Source organism: Pelophylax lessonae (genome assembly GCF_965119305.1).
Source record: "Pelophylax lessonae genome assembly, chromosome: 7".
NCBI classification, from domain to species: Eukaryota; Metazoa; Chordata; class Amphibia; order Anura; family Ranidae; genus Pelophylax; species Pelophylax lessonae.
Window position 1 is genome coordinate 255,098,672 of NC_138774.1, and position 20,207 is coordinate 255,118,878.

General features: G+C 47.9%; 1 protein-coding gene across 3 annotated transcripts in view; it reads right to left on the reverse strand.

Moving 5' to 3' along the window:
* WDR38 (WD repeat domain 38) overlaps positions 1-20,207 on the reverse strand; it is a 1,427,946-nt gene that overhangs the window by 975,233 nt on the left and 432,506 nt on the right. For 2 of the 3 annotated variants that reach the window (XM_082264623.1, XM_082264624.1), the window contains exons 3-5: positions 17,018-17,134; positions 16,676-16,773; positions 236-316 (exon numbers count right to left, since the gene is read on the reverse strand). In XM_082264623.1, coding sequence (XP_082120749.1) covers positions 236-316; positions 16,676-16,773; positions 17,018-17,134 — 296 coding nt within the window. The remainder of the gene's footprint in view (positions 1-235; positions 317-16,675; positions 16,774-17,017; positions 17,135-20,207) is intronic. The other variant, XM_082264625.1, reaches the window with a different exon arrangement.

Consider the following 20,207-nt stretch of genomic DNA (forward strand, 5'->3'; position numbering starts at 1 on the left):
GCTTTAAGTGTATAACTCATGAATCATCATGAGCACATGTTTAAATAAGTCAGTCAAACATAGTTTATTTGGAAAGAAATTCTAAGTACTCAGACAGCCAATTGGCAGTGTTATTGCTGGCAGCTTCAACTGTTCACAGGCATAGTAAAAATCAGAGTTTTTTTCCTCTGCAAGGACATGCTGAGTTGGGAAAGCACCTGTACATTGAGTCTCTATGAGAACATCAGTTACTTACAATGCATGAACTGTCTGTTGAAAAAGTGCTGCAAATGATGGTGTCCTCATGTCCACTGAAAACTTTCAGTTTTTGACCTGTCTGGTGAAAAAAAGTTTATTGAAAGTTGAAATTCTACTAGTACCAAGAAGTTTTCTTTACAAGAAAAAAAAAATATATAAGCACTACTGGAAAGTGTGTGTGTTTGTGTATTTATGCAGTATATCACAACATATTTTATTAAACAGATAAACAAATAACAGTGTAAAATTCATATTAAACATAAAGTCAATTTCTAAGGTGCCTTTAATTTCTCAGTACTCAAATGAACAAAAGCGCTTCAGTGCTGAAAATGCTTCAGATATTATGGCCTCTTATTAGACAGGAATGATCTTGAATTACAGAGATCATAAGCACTTTTATCCAAACTGAAGGCCAACACTCTCACTGTCAAAGCTTCCAACGGCTCTGTGACCCCATCGGCAGGCCGGGTGCTACCACTAGGCAAACTAGGCAGTGCACACCTGCCTAGGGCGCAGCCACGACCGCTGGTTTGTATTGTTGTCATTTTATGGTTTTTTTTTTTATTGGATGCCTGGGTCTTTGGGGTCATGCGGACAGGTTGTCCCACTTTCCCTGTTGGCTCCAGTGCCTGGAGCTCGGTGTGCCGCCACCCTGCCCTCTTTCAAAATGGCAGGGGCGGTCATTGGTTCTACTGCAAATGCGCGCTCACCCATCCTGTGCATGCACGGTTGATTTGTGTGTCTTGGACCAGATGGGGGACCGAAGTGGGCGGTGCGTTCTCTCTGGTAGAGAGTTTGTGGGGCTGCTTGGCAGTAGGGATGAGCTTCAAGTTCGAGTCGAAGGTAAGTTCCTCTAGCGGACATCAGGGCCTATCTCTGTCGTCAGGTTACCACCAGCACCCTAACAGTACGAGACAGCCATGTCGGAACCTGCAAGAGAGGCTTCACCGTGAGGAGATCTGCCAACACCTAGCAGCCCTGTCTCAAGCCGTGAGGACGCTTCAGGATGGCTATACACAGTTAGAGGGACGATTGCGCACTGTAACCCTCCAGGCAGATTCCACTGTGCCATCTGCTCCCTCCTCCACTGCCGCAGACCAGCCTCCAGCCCCACAGTAGTGATGCTGCCACAGGAACCGCGGGTCTCTACCCCTGAAAAATATTCCGGAGATCGGAGGAAAATTCAGAGCGTTTCGCAATGCCTGCCAGCTATACTTCTCCTTGCAACCCCAGACCTTCTCCCTGGAGGCCACCAAGGTGGGGTTTGTTATTTCATTGCTACTATGCAGACCCCAGTCCTGGGCCTATCGGCTCCTTGAAGAGGGTAGCCCCCATTTGAACTCTCTATTGTCATTTTTTGATGCTATGGCCCAACTCTATGATGATCCACATCGATCTTCCACCGCAGAAGTTGCGCTACACGTTCTTCAGCAGGGGCGCAGACCCGTAGAAGACTATGTCACAGACTTCCGTCGCCTGAGTTCCGACACTTCCTGGAAGGAGGCTGCACTCCGGTACCAGTTCCGTCTTGGCTTGTCCGAAGCACTGAAGGACGAATTGGCCCGGGTGGGCACCCCCGACGCACTAGAGGATTTGATCTCCCAGGCCATTAAAATCGACCGTCGGCTCCGAGAACACCGGGCGAAACGATCAACGCAGCAGTTTCGGCCAGCCTGGATGTTGCCACGAGTAGCACCTCCTGTACACTTCCCTTCCGCTGGGGCAGTTTCTCCCAGCCCTGCTCCCGCCGGAGCCATGTCTGATGCTCCTGAACCCACGCAACTTGGGGTCTTGCGGCCCGTCTTGTCTCCGGAGGAGAGACGTTGCTGCCAGCTGGGTAATCTTTGCCTGTATTGTGGAGAAGATGGCCATTATGTGCGCTCCTGCCCAGCGAAACACCATAAGTCTTTGCCAGTCTTGCCCTCCAGTTGTGTGGCATCAGTTACCTCTACCTACCACTTAGCCTTTCCTGTGTCTTTGCAGCTCCCAGAAGGACCCGTCCAGGTTACAGCAATCATTGACTCGGGAGCCTGCAGTTGTTTCATTGACCGTTTCTTTGCGGGGCAGCAAGGCATACCTCTCTAGACCAAGACCCAGGACCTCACTATCTTTCTGGCCGATGGCTCCCACATCAAGTCTGGACCCGTGACCCAAGAAACCCTTCCTCTTCCAATGGTCTCTCTATCTGGCCATAAGGAATTGATAAGTTTGGATGTCATCGCATCTCCTTTATTTCCCATTATCCTGGGATTGCCATGGTTGCAGGCACACAACTCGCAAATCAACTGGATCACAGGAGCCGTCCAGTTCCCGTCTCCTTACTGCAGGAACTCCTGTCTACCCACTCCATCCAAGTTCCCCCAAACTCTGTTCTGTCTCGAATCTGAGCCTGATTTATGTTCTGTTGTACCCAAGGCCTATCACGACTTCCTGGATGTTTTCAGTAAGCAGGGAGCGGAGACCTTACCTCCTCACCGTTCATATGATTGCCCCATCGATTTGCTCCCGGGAGCCGAGATCCCATTTGGCCGAATTTACCCACTATCTGAACGTGAGGTGGACGTTTTAAAGGACTATGTGGACGAAAGTCTGAAGAAGGGGTTTATCCATCCTTCCACCTCTCCGGCAGGGGCAGGTATCTTTTTTGTATAAAAGAAGGATCACTCCCTTCGACCTTGTAACGATTACAGAGACTTGAATAGAGTTACCATTAAGAACCGCTACCCTCTCCCTCTGGTTCCCGAGCTCTTTCAGCGGCTCAGATCTGCTGTCCTGTTGACTAAGTTGGATCTCCGCGGGGCCTACAACTTAGTCTGTATCCGAGAAGGCGATGAGTCGAAGACAGCTTTTTTTACCAGGTTCGGGCATTTCGAATATCTTGTGATGCCTTTTGGCCTCTGCAACGTCCCAGCTACGTTCCAACACTTTGTGAACAATATTTTCCGGGATTGGCTGGATATCTTTGTCATCGTTTACCTAGATCCTAATCTTCTCTACATCCCTGGAGCAACATCGCGAGCATGTTCGAAATGTCCTCGGCCGCCTTCGTCAGCATGGTCTCTATGTTAAGGCCGAGAAGTGTGAATTCGAGAGGAGCAGCATCCCGTTTCTGGGGTTAATAATTTCTACAGAGGGTATAGAGATGGATCCCCAGAAGGTCTCTGCCATCCTGGATTGGCCACCTCCATCTGACAAAAAGGGAGTGCAGCGATTCGTTGGCTTCGCCAACTTCTATAGAAAGTTCATTAAGGGTTTCTCTCATATCATCACTCCCATTACTCAGCTCACCAAGAAGAGTGTTCGCTTTCAATGGACCCACCTTCTTGGTCCTTAAGAAGCTCTTCACGTCAGCCCCTGTGAGTCACCCGGATCCCACCTTACCCTACCTCCTCGAGGTTGACGCTTCTGAAGTTGCTGTCGGGGCAGTCATCTCCCAAAGACAGGGAACCAAGGATTTGATACACCCGATAGCCTTCTTTTCCCGGAAACTCTCCTCTGCAGAGAGGAATTATGATGTTGGGGACCGGGAACTTCTGGCGATCAAAGCCACACTTGAAGAGTGGCGGTATTTGCTTGAGGGGGCTGTACACCCTATTCTTATTTTTACGGATCACAAAAACCTTGAGTATCTGAGATCTGCAAAACGTTTGAGACCCCGTCAGGCACGGTGGGCACTTTTTTTTTTCAAGGTTTTCATTTCATATCACCTATCGGCCTGGGTCTAAAAATGTTAAACCGGATGCCCTGTCCCGGATGTTTAATAGCCCGAAGGAAACTTCAGTACCTGACACCATCCTATCCGAAAAGAACTTCCTACTTTTATTCAAAAATATGAAAACCCGTCTTGAGCAAGCCTCTGCCCACATTCCTGGTCCACCCGGAATACCCCTGGTGCACAAGAATGGCTTGTTATGGGTTAAAGACAAGATCTTCGTCCCGGAAGAGGTCAGAACAGCAATTCTGGCTGCCTGCCATGATCACCCTCTGGCCGGTCAATTTGGCTTCCATAGAACCCTTGACCTCCTGCAGCGTTCTTTTTGGTGGCCTGACATGGAAGAGAGCTGCAGGAGTTATGTACTCTCCTGTACCACCTGTTCCCGGTGTAAAACCGCCAGAAGGCGTGGGGCCTTCTCAGACCTCTTCCCATCCCTGATCGGCCCTGGCAAACAATTGCCATGGATTTCATCGTGGAACTTCCACCTTCTGCGGGGTGCTCTGCCATTTTTGTGGTGGTAGATCGACTCTCTAAAATAGCCCATTTTATGCCCCTCAAGGGTACTCCCTCTGCAAGGGAAACCGCAGAGATCTTCATTAGGGAGATCATAAGACTCCATGGGATTCCCAGGAACATTGTCACGGTCCGGACTAGCGGCAGGTGACTGCACTGGAGGTGGATCCTCTGTGTCAGTGAGGGATTGGCGTGGACCGTACCAGGGAACCGGTTCTAAGTTACTACCGGTTTTCACCAGAGCCCTCCGCAAGGCGGGATGGACTTGCTGCGGCGGTAGCAACCAGGTCGTATCCTCCGGTAACGGCTCAACTTCAAAGACAGCTGATTCAGTCACGGTACAGATGGACAAGGCAAAGGCAAGGTCAGACGGGGCAAAAGGTCAAGGCAGGCGGCAAGGTTCGTAGTCAGGGGCAACAGCAGAAGGTCAGATACACAGGCAGGGAAAGATACACCAAAAGCTTTCTCAAGGCACAAAAGGCAACAAGATCCGGCAAGGACAGGAAGGGGAAGTGGGTTTTTATATGTTTTGGTACTGATTGGACCAGGACCAATTAATGGTGCACTGGCCCTTTAAATTTCAAAGCAGGGAGGAGGAAGGCACCCGGCGTGTACCGAGCGGCCGGGATGACGGGACTCGGCGGGTAAGTGGTGTAGATGCGGGGGAACAGCCCGCGGGATGCCTCGAGTGCTCCGGGGAAGCCACGGGACCCGGAGCACTCGGCGGCATTACAGTACCCCCCCCTTAGGTCTCCCCCTCTTTTTGGAACCCAGGTACCTGTGGATAAGCTCCTTGTCGAGAATATTGGACTCGGGCTCCCATGACCTCTCCTCAGGACCACAATTCTCCCAGTCAACCAGAAATTTTTTTTTACCTCTGACGACCTTGGAGGCGAGGATCTCTTTCACTGAGAAGACATCAGAGGACCCAGAGACAGGAGCAGGATCGGTGACCTTGGGGGAAAATCGGTTAAGAATGAGGGGTTTGAGAAGGGATACATGAAAGGAGTTAGGAATACGGAGTGAGGGAGGAAGATGGAGTTTGTAAGAGACAGCATTAATTTGGCTTTTGATTTTAAAGGGTCCGAGATAACGCGGTCCCAGTTTGTAGCTGGGGACCCGAAAGCGGATGTATTTGGCAGAGAGCCACACTCTGTCCCCAGGGGAAAAGACAGGAGGAGTTCTTCTTTTTTTATCTGCATGTCTCTTCATGCGAGAAGCGGCCAGGGTGAGCGACTTTTGAGTATCTTTCCAGATGGAGGAGAAGTCCAGAGTCAAGTCATCAACGGCAGGAACCCCAGAAGAAGTGGGAATGGGGAGGGGGGGCAGTGGGTGACGGCCGTACACCACAAAAAACGGAGATTTGGTGGATGACTCAGAGTCTCTAAAGTTATACGAAAATTCGGCCCAGGGCAATAGGTCGACCCAATCATCCTGACGAGAGGAGACGAAGTGTCGCAGATAGTCACCAAGGATCTGGTTAACCCTCTCCACTTGTCCATTGGACTGAGGGTGGTAGGCAGAAGAAAAGTTCAATTTGATTCCTAATTGGGTGCAGAGAGCTCTCCAAAACTTTGAGATGAACTGAACGCCTCTATCGGAGACGATGTGTGTTGGAAGGCCATGAAGACGAAAAATGTGCAAAAAGAATTGCTTCGCCAGTTGTGGCGCAGAAGGGAGACCAGGAAGCGGGACAAAATGTGCCATTTTTGAAAACCTGTCAACAACCACCCATATGACTGTGTTACAATGGGATAAGGGAAGATCCGTGATGAAGTCCATTGCAATGTGGGATCAAGGCTGTTCAGGCACTGGCAGAGGAAGGAGAAAACCTGCAGACTTCTGGCGGGGAGTTTTATCACGTGCGCAGACAGTACAGGCCCGAACGAACTCCGTTACATCTTTTTCAAAGGAAGGCCACCAATAGTGTCTGGCAATTAGCAGTGTCGTCTTTTTAATTCCAGCGTGACCCGCCAGGTGAGAGGAGTGACCCCATTTGAGAGTCCATAGGCGAAGACGAGGAGGAACAAATGTTTTCCCTGGAGGGACTGGTGCCAGTGAAGCAGGGGCAGTAGAAATTAGACACTCAGGGGGAATGATGTGTTGAGGAACGGTTTCATCTTCGGAGGCATCGGTGGAACGTGATAGGGCATCCGCCCTAATGTTCTTATTAGCAGGACGAAAATGGATTTGGAACGTGAATCGGCAAAGAACAATGACCACCTGGCCTGGCGCGGATTAAGGCGCTGGGCAGACTGAAGGTATGAGAGATTTTTGTGGTCAGTGAAGATGGTGATTGGATGAAGAGATCCTTCCAGAAGATGTCTCCATTCTTCTAGTGCCAACTTAATGGCTAGTAGTTCACGGTCCCCAATGGCATAGTTCTTTTCAGGAGGGGAAAACGTTTTTGAGAAGAAGCCGCAGGTGACGTTTTTTCCTTTAGCAGACTTTTGAAGAAGAACCGCTCCGGCTCCAACAGAGGAGGCATCTACCTCCAGGAAAAATGGTTTCAGAGGATCAGGCCTATTTAAGACTGGAGCGGAGGCGAAGGCGGTTTTAAGGCGAGTAAAGGCTTCTTCAGCTTGGGGAGGCCAGGATTTCGGATTCGCTTCTTTCTTGGTTAGTGCCACAATAGGTGCCACGATAGTGGAGAAGTGGGGAATAAACTGGCGGTAATAGTTGGCGAATCCAAGGAAGCGTTGAATGGAGCAAAGTCCTGAGGGGCGTGGCCAATCCAAGACTGCAGAGAGTTTGTCGGGGTCCATTTGAAGACCCTGTCCAGAAACTAGGTATCCCAGAAACGGAAGACAGCTACGCTCAAAAAGACATTTTTCCATTTTGGCATAAAGGTGGTTGACACAAAGGCGCTGGAGCACTTGACGAACATGGCGACGGTGTTCCTCCAGGTTGGGAGAGAAGATTAGAATGTCGTCAAGATAGACCACTACACAAGTATACAACATGTCCCGGAAGATCTCGTTGACAAAGTCTTGAAAGACTGCAGGAGCGTTGCACAGGCCGAAAGGCATGACGAGATGCTCAAAGTGGCCATCTCTGGTATTAAAAGCGGCTTTCCACTCATCTCCTTCACGGATTCTGATGAGATTATAAGCGCCCCTGAGGTCAAGCTTAGTGAAGACCTTAGCTCCGCGCAGACGGTCAAAGAGCTCCGAGATGAGAGGCAAAGGGTAGCGATTCTTTACCGTAATCTTGTTAAGACCACGGTAGTCAATACATGGACGTAGTGACCCATCCTTTTTGGCGACAAAGAAAAATCCTGCTCCGGCAGGAGAAGAAGACTTCCTGATGAAACCTTTCTTGAGGTTCTCCTGAACGTACTCCGACATGGCCTTGGTTTCAGGAATGGAGAGGGGGTAAATCCTGCCACAGGGTGGTGTGGTACCGGGAAGCAAATCAACGGGACAGTCATAGGGTCTATGTGGTGGTAAGACCTCCGCCTGTTTCTTGCAAAAGACGTCAGTAAAGTCCTGATAGACCTTAGGAAGGCCGAGCACTGGTGAGGAGACGGAGACTTGTCTAATAGGTACCCACTTGAGGCAATGAGTGTGGCAGGTAGACCCCCATGATTTAATATCCCCAGAGGTCCAGTCAAGGGTAGGAGAATGGCGCTGGAGCCAGGGCAAGCCAAGAAGGACGTCAGACGTGCAATTCGGTAGAACAAAAAATTCAATGGTTTCTTGGTGGAGGACCCCTATGGTCATGAGCATGGGTTCTGTGCGGTAACGCACGGTACAGTTCAGATTTTCTCCGTTAACTGTAGTAATGAAGAAGGGCTTGACTAGGCGGATCACAGGAATGCTAAAGCGGTTGATGAAGGAGGCTTTAATGAAGTTTCCCACAGAACCAGAGTCCAAGAAGGCGTCTGCCGGGAAGGAGACTTTAGCAGCAGAAGAAATCCGTACTGGAACAATCAAGCGTGGAGAGGAAGAATTCACACCCAGCGACGCCTCTCCCACGTTCACTAGGTGCGAGCGTTTCCCTGATGCTGAGGACGAACTGGACAGTCCTTTAAGAAGTGTTCGGAACTTGCACAGTATAAGCATAAATTCTCGTTCCTCCGGCGAGACCTTTCTTGCTGGGTCAGGTGAGCCCGATCCACTTGCATGGCCTCCTCGGTGGAAGGTGCAGCAACCGGCTGCAATGGTTGCTGGAATAGAGGTGCCAGGCGTGGATAACGCCTGTTGCGAACAAGATTCTTTTCTTGGCGAAGTTCCTGGCGTCTTTTTCAATGAAGCGCATATCTATGCGAGTAGCCAACTGGATGAGTTCCGTCAGGGAATCAGGTATCTCTCGTGCGGCCAGAGCATCCTTGATATGGCTGGATAAACCTTTTTTAAAAGTTGCGCAGAGGGCGTCGTTGTTCCAGGTCAGTTCAGAGGCCAGAGTGCGAAACTGTATAGCATATTCGCCTACAGTAGCGTCTCCTTGGACAAGGTTTAGCAAGGCCGTTTCTGCTGACGAGGCACGGGCAGGTTCCTCGAAGACACTGCGGACTTCAGAGACGAAAGACTGGAAGGAGGCAGTGGCAGGATCGTTGCGGTCCCAGAGTGGCGTGGCCCAGGCCAAGGCCTTTCCAGACAGTAAACTGACCATGAAGGCCACCTTAGACCGTTCTGTAGGAAATTGGTCGGCCAACATCTCCAGGTGCAGGGAACATTGGGACAAGAATCCCCGGCACATCTTAGAATCCCCATCAAACTTGTCCGGGAGAGACAAACGGATTCTAGCGGAGGTGGCGGCCACCGGCTGCGGAGGTGGAGCGGAAGCAGAAGCAGGCGGCTGCTGCCATGCGGGAAGAAGTTGCTGCAGCATGGCGGTCAGCTGTGCCAACTGTTGACCTTGCTGAGCAATCTGCTGGGACTGCTGGGCAACCACGGTAGAGATGTCAGCGAGAGTAGGCAGGGGAACATCAGCGGGATCCATGGCCGGATCTACTGTCACGGTCCGGACTAGCGGCAGGTGACTGCACTGGAGGTGGATCCTCTGTGTCAGTAAGGGATTGGCGTGGACCGTACCAGGGGACCGGTTCTAAGTTACTACCGGTTTTCACCAGAGCCCGCCGCAAGGTAGGTAGCAACCAGGTCGTATCCTCCGGTAACGGCTCAACCTCAAAGACAGCTGATTCAGGCGCGGTACAGATGGACAAGGCAAAGGCAAGGTCAGACGGAGCAAAAGGTCAAGGCAGGCGGCAAGGTTCGTAGTCAGGGGCAACAGCAGAAGATGAGATACACAGGCAGGGAAAGATACACCAAAAGCTTTCTCAAGGCACAAAAGGCAACAAGATCCGGCAAGGACAGGAAGGGGAAGTGGGTTTTTATATGTTGGTACTGATTGGACCAGGCACCAATTAATGGTGCACTGGCCCTTTAAATTTCAAAGCAGCGGTGCGCGCGGCCCCCTAGGGAGGAGGAAGGCACCCGGCGTGAACCGAGCGGCCGGGATGACGGGACTCGGCGGGTAAGTGGTGTAGATGCGGGGGAACAGCCCGCAGGACGCCTCGAGTGCTCCGGGGAAGCCACGGGACCCGGAGCACTCGGCGGCGTTACAAACATCATCTCTGACAGAGGGGTCCTGCTTCTGGAAGGCTTTATGTAAACTGTTAAAGATCGAGTTGTCTATGTCCTCAGCCTACCACCCACAGACCAACGGACAAACTGAGAGGACAAACCAAACCATGGAGCAGTACCTGCGGTGCTTTACCACCTTTGTCCAGGACGACTGGGTAGCCCTGTTACCATTTGCAGAATTCTCCTACAACAATTCCAAGCACTCTGTTACTGGCCAATCTCCCTTCTTCGCTAATTACGGATTTCATCTCTCCTTCTTACCAGATATTCCATGTGAATCTGGAGTTCCTGCAGTCCAAGACACCGTCAACTTCTTTTCCCGGAATAATAACCTTCTGCGGGAGACCTTAGCCAAGGCCCAAACTGCATCCAAAAGGATCTTCGACAAGAGAAAGAAGGGAGAGTTGATTCTTCAACCTGACGATCGGGTCTGGCTTTCCACGGCTAATCTCCACCTGGTCTGCCCGTCCAAGAAACTGGCTCCCAGATTTATTGGTCCATTTCCAGTTAAAAGGAAACTCAATGATGTGTCCTATGAACTATCCCTACCGATACCCTTCGGATCCATCCCGTATTTCATGTTTCCTTACTGAAGCCCGTGATCCCCGATAACTTCCCTGGTAGAAGTCCCGGTACCCCAGAACCTGTGATCATGGATGGAGTATGAGGTTGAGGCTGTGGTGGACTGTCGAAAGAGAGGCAACCAGCTACAGTTTCTTTAAAATGGAAGGGTTATGGTCCGGAAGAGAACTCCTGGGAGCCTGAACGGAACGTCCATGCTTCGGACCTAATCCGAGCATTTTTTCGTGCTCATCCACAAAAAAGGAGCTTGTTGGGCACCCGGAGGTTGCCCTTGGGGGGGGGGGGGCAGGGGCAATGTTAGGAACCTGTCAGGAAGGCTCTGGCAGAGGATGAGTTAAAACTCACAAGCTATTCCGGCTCCACCCTTCACATCAAGAAAGGATAAAAAGGGGGGAGAGGGCTCTATTAGTCTACCTTACCACATATTCACCCCCACATCAATTCATTTAATATTATTTAGGTTCAAATACCTTGCCATTTCCCTTACCATACATATCATTTAGTAGCATTATGACTTCCACATAGTATACAATCATGCAGGTATATAATTACTATACATACTATTTAAGTAGCTTTATGTCCCTTATATAGTACATACTCATTTATGACAGCCAATACTTATACTCATTTTTATATAGACATACTCTGGCTACTCAGTTACATATTCATTATAATTATGACTATTTCATAATTTTTCAATAGTTCAGTTTCTCATCACATCACACTTCACTTATTTCTCCATGCTCACTTCATCTTTTCACTTTCCCCTCACCACACACATCAGTTCAGCAAAATTACGTTGTGTACTAAATACAATTACTTACTATCCATCATTACCATTTACTTTATCTGGATATACTCCGCCTACTCTGTAATACCTCTACAAACTTACTTTGTATGTGACACCTTCGCCTTGCCTGCTGGCCCCACGTGCCCTCAGCTCCCGGGGGAGACATTTGGGGTTGATGCCCCCACCTCCAGGACCAGTTACTGTTGGAACTACTGTGTAAGTGTTGGAGTCATGGGGACTTTGTTTCCTATCCCCCTTTTCTCCCCTTCTCCCCCAATTTCCAGATTACCATCCAATGCAATGTACCTATGCGCATATACTTATTTACTTATAGATATGATCATACACTGACTCTGAAGAAGTGGCGAATGTAGTCCACGAAACGCGCCAGTCTATGGATGTTATGATGTCATGTTATTACTCTGTTACTACTGTTTCATTGCCATGTTGGTTCTTTTGAGATTGTATTGTTGGGGTGCACACCATGTACTTTATTACTTTATTGTTACCATATCATGTCAGCCTATACGTGCATTACATCATGATTACCCCTTTTTATGCACCAATAAATATGATATAATTTTTTACTCAGTCATGTCTCTCATTCAAAGTCCCAACCTTTTTTGCATTGTCTCAATTCTCATCAAGAAAGAGCACTATTTAAGCTGGATCAGCACACAGGTTCAGTGCTGTCTCGTCTTCGGCTCCTGCTGTTTTTCCTGAACTTGTGACCTGTTTACTGCTGATTTCCTGTTGACCTTTTGGCTTGTTCCTGACTCCGCTCGTCTGCTGCCCATCCTGACCCCGGCTTGTTTGACCATTCTCTTGGATCTCCCTTATCTGTTTACCTGCCTTCGGACCTTGATCAGTTCTCCCTTGGTGGGGCGACCCTGAGGACCGTGACCTGGTATCCACACGCAGCGAAGTCCATCCTCACCACCAGAGGCTTTGGTGAAAACCGGTGGATACTTAGACTCCGCACCTCAGGCTAGCCTGTGTAACTTACCTTGGGGATTCCATCCAAGCTCCGCCCTCTAGCGGACATCGGGGCCTATCTCTGTCGTCAGGTTACCACCAGCACCCTAACAGAGACATTTCGAGCAGTGTAGGGAGGGCGAGGTTCCTTTGTGAGGTAGGGATAGATTGATTTCTGTACATCATATCAGACAGTGCAGGGAGGGCCAAGGTTCCTGTGTGAGGTAGGGATAGATTGATTTCCTTACATCAGATACCAGTACCAGTATTGTTCATCAGTCAGTTTCTGCAACATTCTAAAATCTTTACAGAACTGTAGGAATAGACATCAGCCAGAGTAACCTTTGCTCAGTTGTGGTTTTTGCGAGGCCTTGGTTACAGTGTTCGGGTACCACATACGGCAAAGGCCCAATTTTTGGCACTTGTATAGCACATGCGATTTCATATTTGTAAGGATTTTTTAGCAGCAGGGCCTGTTCCTGCACCCAGCAAGAGTAACTGCGAGGGGTTACGGTGTTCAGGCACCATCAACAACCAAGGAACAATTTTTCTGCACCTGTATGACAAGTACATGCGATTTGAAATTTGTATGTATATTTGTATATGACATTTTTTGCTTTAGAAATGTCAGTATAGCTGCAGAAGGCTACATAGATCGTAGAGATGCACTACTTTACAGGCACATTCAGGGGACCCCCCAGGCACGATATTTGAAGGAATTTTTCATTTTTATAGTTTCACTTTAAGCCTCATTAATATCAGTAAATCAGTGCTCCTTTAAAAACGATCATTTTTAAAAACTTTTTTTTCATTGCTACATGTTCCCCAGGTCAGGACCCGGACCCCCATACACTTTTTTGGGGGCAATAACTTGCATTTAAGCCTTCAAAATGAGGCTGTTTGATTTCCGAGGTTCGAGCCCCATAGACTTCAATGGGGTTCATTTGTTCGAACTAACCTTTCCTCTGTTCGCGGTGTTCTGGTGCAAACCGAACCGGGGGGGTGTTCGGCTCATCACTACTTGGCAGGTAATTTGGCTTCTTGTGGAGACACTGGTGGTACTACCCTTTGTTTGTTTCTCTGGATGGGGCAGTTGGACTGGTAAGCCTGTCACAGACTTGTGTTCATTCAGGGGCTACATGTGCTGCACACTAGCTTTTTTCACCTCCTATATTTCTTCAGATATACCATTGCTGACTGGTTGGGGGTGCAAGTAGCTGGTCTTGCCTAGGGTGCAAAATAGTCTAGCACCAGCCCTGCCCATCGGTAAGATACAGCAGTGGTGTCCCCACACATGAGGTGCTCGTCTCCGCCTCTATCCAAATCAGCTCCCTCCAACATAATATATTTAAATACGAAAAGGGAAAAGCCCTTTAAAAGCCCTTCTAATTAATTAAAATTGCACTTACAAGTAAACAAAATACACCGGTGGTGTATCAAACAGCACAGCCACGGGACCATACGGCTCCTCCGTGCATGATGACATCATAGCTCTAGCAACATTCAATGCTTTTCTCCATAAAAGGCATCCTCTGGCATTGTGACTCTCCCAATCCCAGAAGATGCCTTTTACAGAGGATTGTGTCGGACGGAGCTAGAGCTGTGAGTGCAATGTACTTTGTTTTTTTGGATTGCAGTCGTAGCACCCTCCTAGATAGGTGCTAGGATTAGTTAAATTTAGTGCTGGTTCACTGTGTTCAGTGAAGCTGTATTTTTGTTTGCTATGTAAATTTAACTTGTCTCACTGTAACTAGTGTGGTTGTAATTGTTGTGTTAGGTAAATTTAGTTTTTCTCATTGTAATCCTTGCAGCTTCGTGTAATTAGCTAGGTATGCTTAGTGTTTCAGCTTCTGCTATTTTGGCTGCTTGCTCTGCTAGTCTGCTTTCCAGAGGGCTGTAGAATTCCCTGGAACATAGATGTGGCGGTATGAATATTTATACAGCCCTGGCCAATCCCTGGGAGGGTGGCCATGAAGTCTGCTGGAGTATGTACAGTATAAATACTCTGAGACCCAGAGCTGCGGGAGATTTTCCTTCAGGAGAGGAACACAACCTATAGGGCTTGCTGCCCCCCAGGGCACCACTGCCATGTGCGTGCTTATCGTGAGGCCTCAGGTGGATGACCTGAGGGCTTGGATGCTAAAGCTGCAGATTGCTGACTGAGAGGCTGTCATCTGAAGATTTAGTCTGGTATCACAGGAGAAAGGTGTCACATTGATGTTGGAAAGTACCAAACTTGAATTTACTTTTTTTTTTTTCTACAGTTGGGAAATGTAAGGTTTTTAAAGAAATTTCAGGCCCTGGTCTCACAAAGCTTGAGAACCACTGCACTGGAAGATAGGAGGTTTGTAATAAAGAATGCATCTTCAAGAACACACAGGGAAAGGTTATGCCTAAAGAAGGCCAAAGGATGCTCATATGAACACATTATTATGATCACATACTGTCAGTGGCGTAGCGTGGGTTGTCAGCGCCCGGGGCAAGGTAAGTAATTTGCGCCCCCTACACAAATCTACTAGACCACTACACAGACCTACCTTATTCCTACACTGACCTGCCTGATTACTATACTGACACCTACACAGACCTACCTTACCACTAACAGAGACCTACCTTATACCTACACTGACACCCCCCATACACTGACACCCACACTGACCCCCCCTCCCACACTGACACCTTCACTGACAACTACACTGGTCCCCCCATACACTGACTCCCCCATACACTGACACCCCTACACTGACCCCCCTTACATTGACGACGTCACTGACCCCCCCCTACACTGACCCCCCCTACACTGACCCCCTATACTGACCCCCCTTCACTGACCACCCCTACTCTGACCACCCCTACATTCCCACATACACTGAGACCTACACTGACAACTGCACTGACCCCTCCCCCTACACTGACCCCACACACTGACACCCCTACACTGACCCCCCTACACTGGCCCCCCTACACTGACCCCCCTTAAACTGACAACTACACTGACAACTGCACTGCCCCCCTACACTTACCCCCTACACTGACACCACACACTGACTCCCCTACAATGACCCCCCTTAAACTGACAACTACACTGACCCCCACTCATACACTGACACCTACACTGACCCCCCAATACATTGACACCTACACTGACCCCCCCATACACCGACACCTACACTGACACCTACACTGACCCCTACACTGACCCCCCCCCATACACTGACACCTACACTGACCCCCCCATACATTGACACCTACACTGACCTCCCCATACACTGACCCCCCCCCATACACTGACACCTACACTGACCCCTACACTGACCCCCCCATACACTTACACCTACACTGACCCCCCCATACACTGACACCCCCCATACACTGACACCTACACTGTCCCCCCCATACATTGACACCTACACTGACCCCCCCATACACTGACACCTACACTGACCCCCCCATACACTGACCATCACCATACACTGACACCTACACTGATCCCCCATACACTGACCCCCCCATACACTGACACCTACACTGACCCCCCCCCCATACACTGACCATCACCATACACTGTCACCTACACTGACCCCCCATACACTGACCCCCCCATACACTGACACCTACACTGACCCCCCCATACACTGACCATCCCCATACACTGACACCTACACTGACCCCCCATACACTGACACCCCCTAAACTGACCCCCCATACACTGACACCCCCAGAGAGTAGAGGGAGAGAACAGAGACTTCGAGCTGCCGCATATTTGGATCGTGGGACAGGTGAGTGTGTGTTTATTAAAAGTCAGCAGCTACACTTTTTGTAGCTGCTGGCTTTTAATAAACACAGAAATGGCTGTAACTCAACTTTAACATTAAGTCATTTAGATTGGAAAACAACTGTCTGTGACAAATATTACCATATTTTTATTAATTAAATCAAATGTTTTATACATTTTTTTTTTAGCCGCACATTATTACTCCAGACCTATGATAGTGATAGGAGTAGATAATGCCTGTGGAATGTTTAGGCTGGAGCCCTCGGCTCCAGCACGGAACTCCGAAGATCCAGCATGGTATGCCTGACCTTCAGAGAGCATGTGCCAGTGACGTCACCAGCTGCATCCAGTGTGAATATCTCCTAAACCCCGCAAGATATTCACTGTACCTACAGGGAAGCCTTATTATAGGCTTGACTATAGGTACAATTTAAAAAATGAGTTTACTACCACTTTGTATTTGATAGAAAATAAATTTGATAGAAAAATAAATGCATTACCTGCACTTTCCACAAGATGGCAAGATGATCCCAACCTGCAGACACTAAATACTTAGAATCTGGGCTGAAGCACACAGTCTCCACACTTTTGCTGTGATCTAAAATGTTTAGAAAATATAGATGAAGTTGGTGTAAGTTGGAGCCCAAGTTGTCAGCAGTAGCATCACTCAAATGTATGTTTTAAATAAGGTGTTTATGATTATTTTTAGATACAGTAAATATGGATACTATTGTACAAATAATATCCATAGTTAGATTTAATAAAGGCATACATTAAAGGAGTAAACTGCAATATGCTACAAATTACTGTAATTACCTTTATCTTCCATTACTTTAACATACCTGTTAGCACACGAAGACATTCTGCTTTGTCCACCTTCCATATCCGCACTGTACAATCTATAGATGAGCTGGCAAAAATGGTCCCATCTGGAGAAAAGCAGCATGATTTGACAGGCCCTGCATAAGGAACATGGTCTATGTGACAATGGAAATTGTAGAGAAATAGAAAAGAAATAGAAATTCCTGTTTTGTTACACTTCTGGACCAAAAAAAAAAAAAGTATGTGATAGACCGTCACTTTCTTGTTTCTTTTTTTTTTTCCCAAACTTTTTTCTTGTTTCTATACATACAGTATTTGTTTTAAAAATGAATAACAAAATGTTAACTGTCATCCATAAGACCAGTATCTAAACATTAACCACTTGCCTAATGGGCACCTAATCCCCCTTCCTGCCTAGGCCAGGTTTCAGCTTTCAGCGCTGTCACACTTTGAATGACAACTGCGCGATCATGCAACACTGTGCCCAAATTAAAATGTTATCATGTTTTTCACAGAAATACAGCTTTCCTTTGGTGGTATTTAATCACTTTATATTTTATTTTTTGCTAAACAGAAAAAGACCAAAAATTTTGAAAAACAAAAATAAACCTTTTTCCTATTATGTTATAAAATATTGAAAACAGGTAATTTTTCTCCTTCACTTATGTGCGCTGATGAGGCTGTGCTGATAAGCACTAATGAGCACTGATAGGCTCCACTGATAAGGCGGCGCTGGTGGGCACTGATAGGTGGCATTTCTTAGGTGGCACTGATGGGTGGCACTGAAGGGCACTAATAGGTGGCACTGATAGGCACTAGTGGGTGACACTAATAGGCAGCACTGATGATGGAGCACTGATTGGCATCACTGATTGGCACTGATAAGTGGCACTGGTGGGCACAGATGAGGCGGCAGTTTGGGACTGATTGTCTCTGACAGAAGGCGGGGATTGGCTTTTTCTTGTTCTCGTAAGGAAAGAAAAAAGCAGATTACTGGCTCTGTTTACATCACGTGATCAGCGGTTATTGGCTGACAGCTGATCACACGTTAAGGGGACGGGATGAGCCCTTTACTCCGATCTACGATCAGCCGAGTCTCGTGGACTTGCTGATCACAGAGCGAGCCATGTACGTCCTCCCAGCAATTTAGGCTCTGTAGCTGTCTTTCGGCTATAGTGCAGGCAGGAAGAGGTTAAGGGATAATTCACACTATTATTCTGCGTTTTAGCACTGCTGTAAAATGCAGGTCAATGCAAGGACACCAAAACAACTATTGTTATGCGTCATGTTCACACTACCATTCTGCGTTGACCTGCATTGCGTTGCCTTAAAAGGCAACATGTATGCATTTTAATGCCTCACAATGCAGGTCAACACATTTAAAATGCAGCACAATGCAATGAATAAAAAAATAGATTTTTTAATAAAGACTTACCTGTAAAATCCATTTTTTGAAGTACATCACGGGACACAGAGCCATAAATCATAACATATGGGATGTACCAAAGCAATGCATCTGAGGGGAGGGGACACCAAAAAAATACCACCATCCGACCACAATACGGATTACACCGCTGCCTGCAGAGGAATGCAGCCAAATGCAGATTCCACCTGGGTCCCAACATCCACTCGATAGAAACGAATGAACGTATGCACCGACAGCCGGGTCGCGGCCTTGAAAATCTGAGCCATAGAGGCTTGATGGCGATGTTACCAAGAGGCACCTTCTCCTCTAGTAGAATGTGCCTTTACAGGAAAAGATGGAACATTGTCTTCTAAAATCATATGCCTGGGTAATAACTTGGCGAAACCAATGAGGAATCGTAGACTTAGATGCTGCCAACCCATTCCTGGGCCCTTCTGGCAGCACAAACAAGCTCTTGGTTTTACAAATCCGAGCTGATTTCTCCAAGTAAAACTTAAATGCACGCATTACATCAAGAGAATGTAATAACTTTTCCTCCTCTGAGTGAGGATCTGTAAAAAAGGAAGGTAGTATAATGACCTGTTTCAAATGAAAGGTGGACACCACCTTGGGCAAAAAACCTGGGTGTGTACGTAAAATCCTCCTATCTTGATGAAAAATCAAGATTGGCTCTTTACAAGAAAGAGCTACTAGTTCCGATACCCTTCTGGCCGGCGTTATCGCAACCAAAAAGACCAGTTTTCTGGTCAGAACCAGGTGAACCTACCCCAGAGGTTCATAAGTTTGTTTTGTAAAACTGCCAGCGCCAACTTTAAGTCCCAAAGACACAATGCTGCCTACACAGGGGGAAGCAAATGTAATATTTCCCGGACAAATGTCTGAACCAATGAATAGGAAGCGATCGGTTCTTGGAAGAAAACCCATAGGGCTGAAATTTGCCCTTTAATAGTGCTCAAGGCTAATTTCATATCTGCCCCTGCTTGAAGGAAAGCTAGAATTCTCCCAATGATATATTTGCCATGCCATTTCCTGGCTTCACACTAGGCAATGTAGGATTTCCAGACCCTATAATAAATGTTTCTAGAGACTGGTTTCCTAGCATTTATCAGCGTATATACTGCAGGGCCAGATACACCCCGCTCCTTCAAGATTAAGGCTTCAATAGCCAAGCTGACAAATTTAGAGACTGTACAGCAGGGTGAAATATCGGACCTAGAGAGAGTAAGTCTGGACTCAGTGGAAGAGCCCAAGGGATTTGTGCATACCAAACCCTCCTCGGCCATGCCGGAGCTACCAGGATTACTGGTTTCCCCTCTAGCTGGATCCTGTGCAACCGATGTGGTATCAGCTGCACCGGAGGAAAGGCATAAATCAGGGAATACTCCTCCCAATGAGTCACCAAAGCATCCACTCCGACTGCAAGTGGATATCTGGTCCTAAACACAAATTGTTTTTGAACCTGGATGCCAACAGATCTACGTCTGGGACCCCCCCAGCATAGGCAGATAGATTCAAAAATCTATCTCGGGATGTAAGGACCATTCCCCCAGAAACATCTGTTGATGGCTCAAAAAATCTGCCTGTCAGTTCTCTATCCCTGGAATAAAAATTGCTGTCAGGCATGGCACAAACTTCTCTGCCCAGGATAGGATGATATCCACCTCTTTCTGGGCTGACTTACTTTGTGCCTCCTTGATGGTTGATATAGGCCACGGCCGGGGCATTGTCGAATTGCACCCTGACAGGGTGACCCAGAAGTCTGGGATTCCAGTATTTCAAAGCCC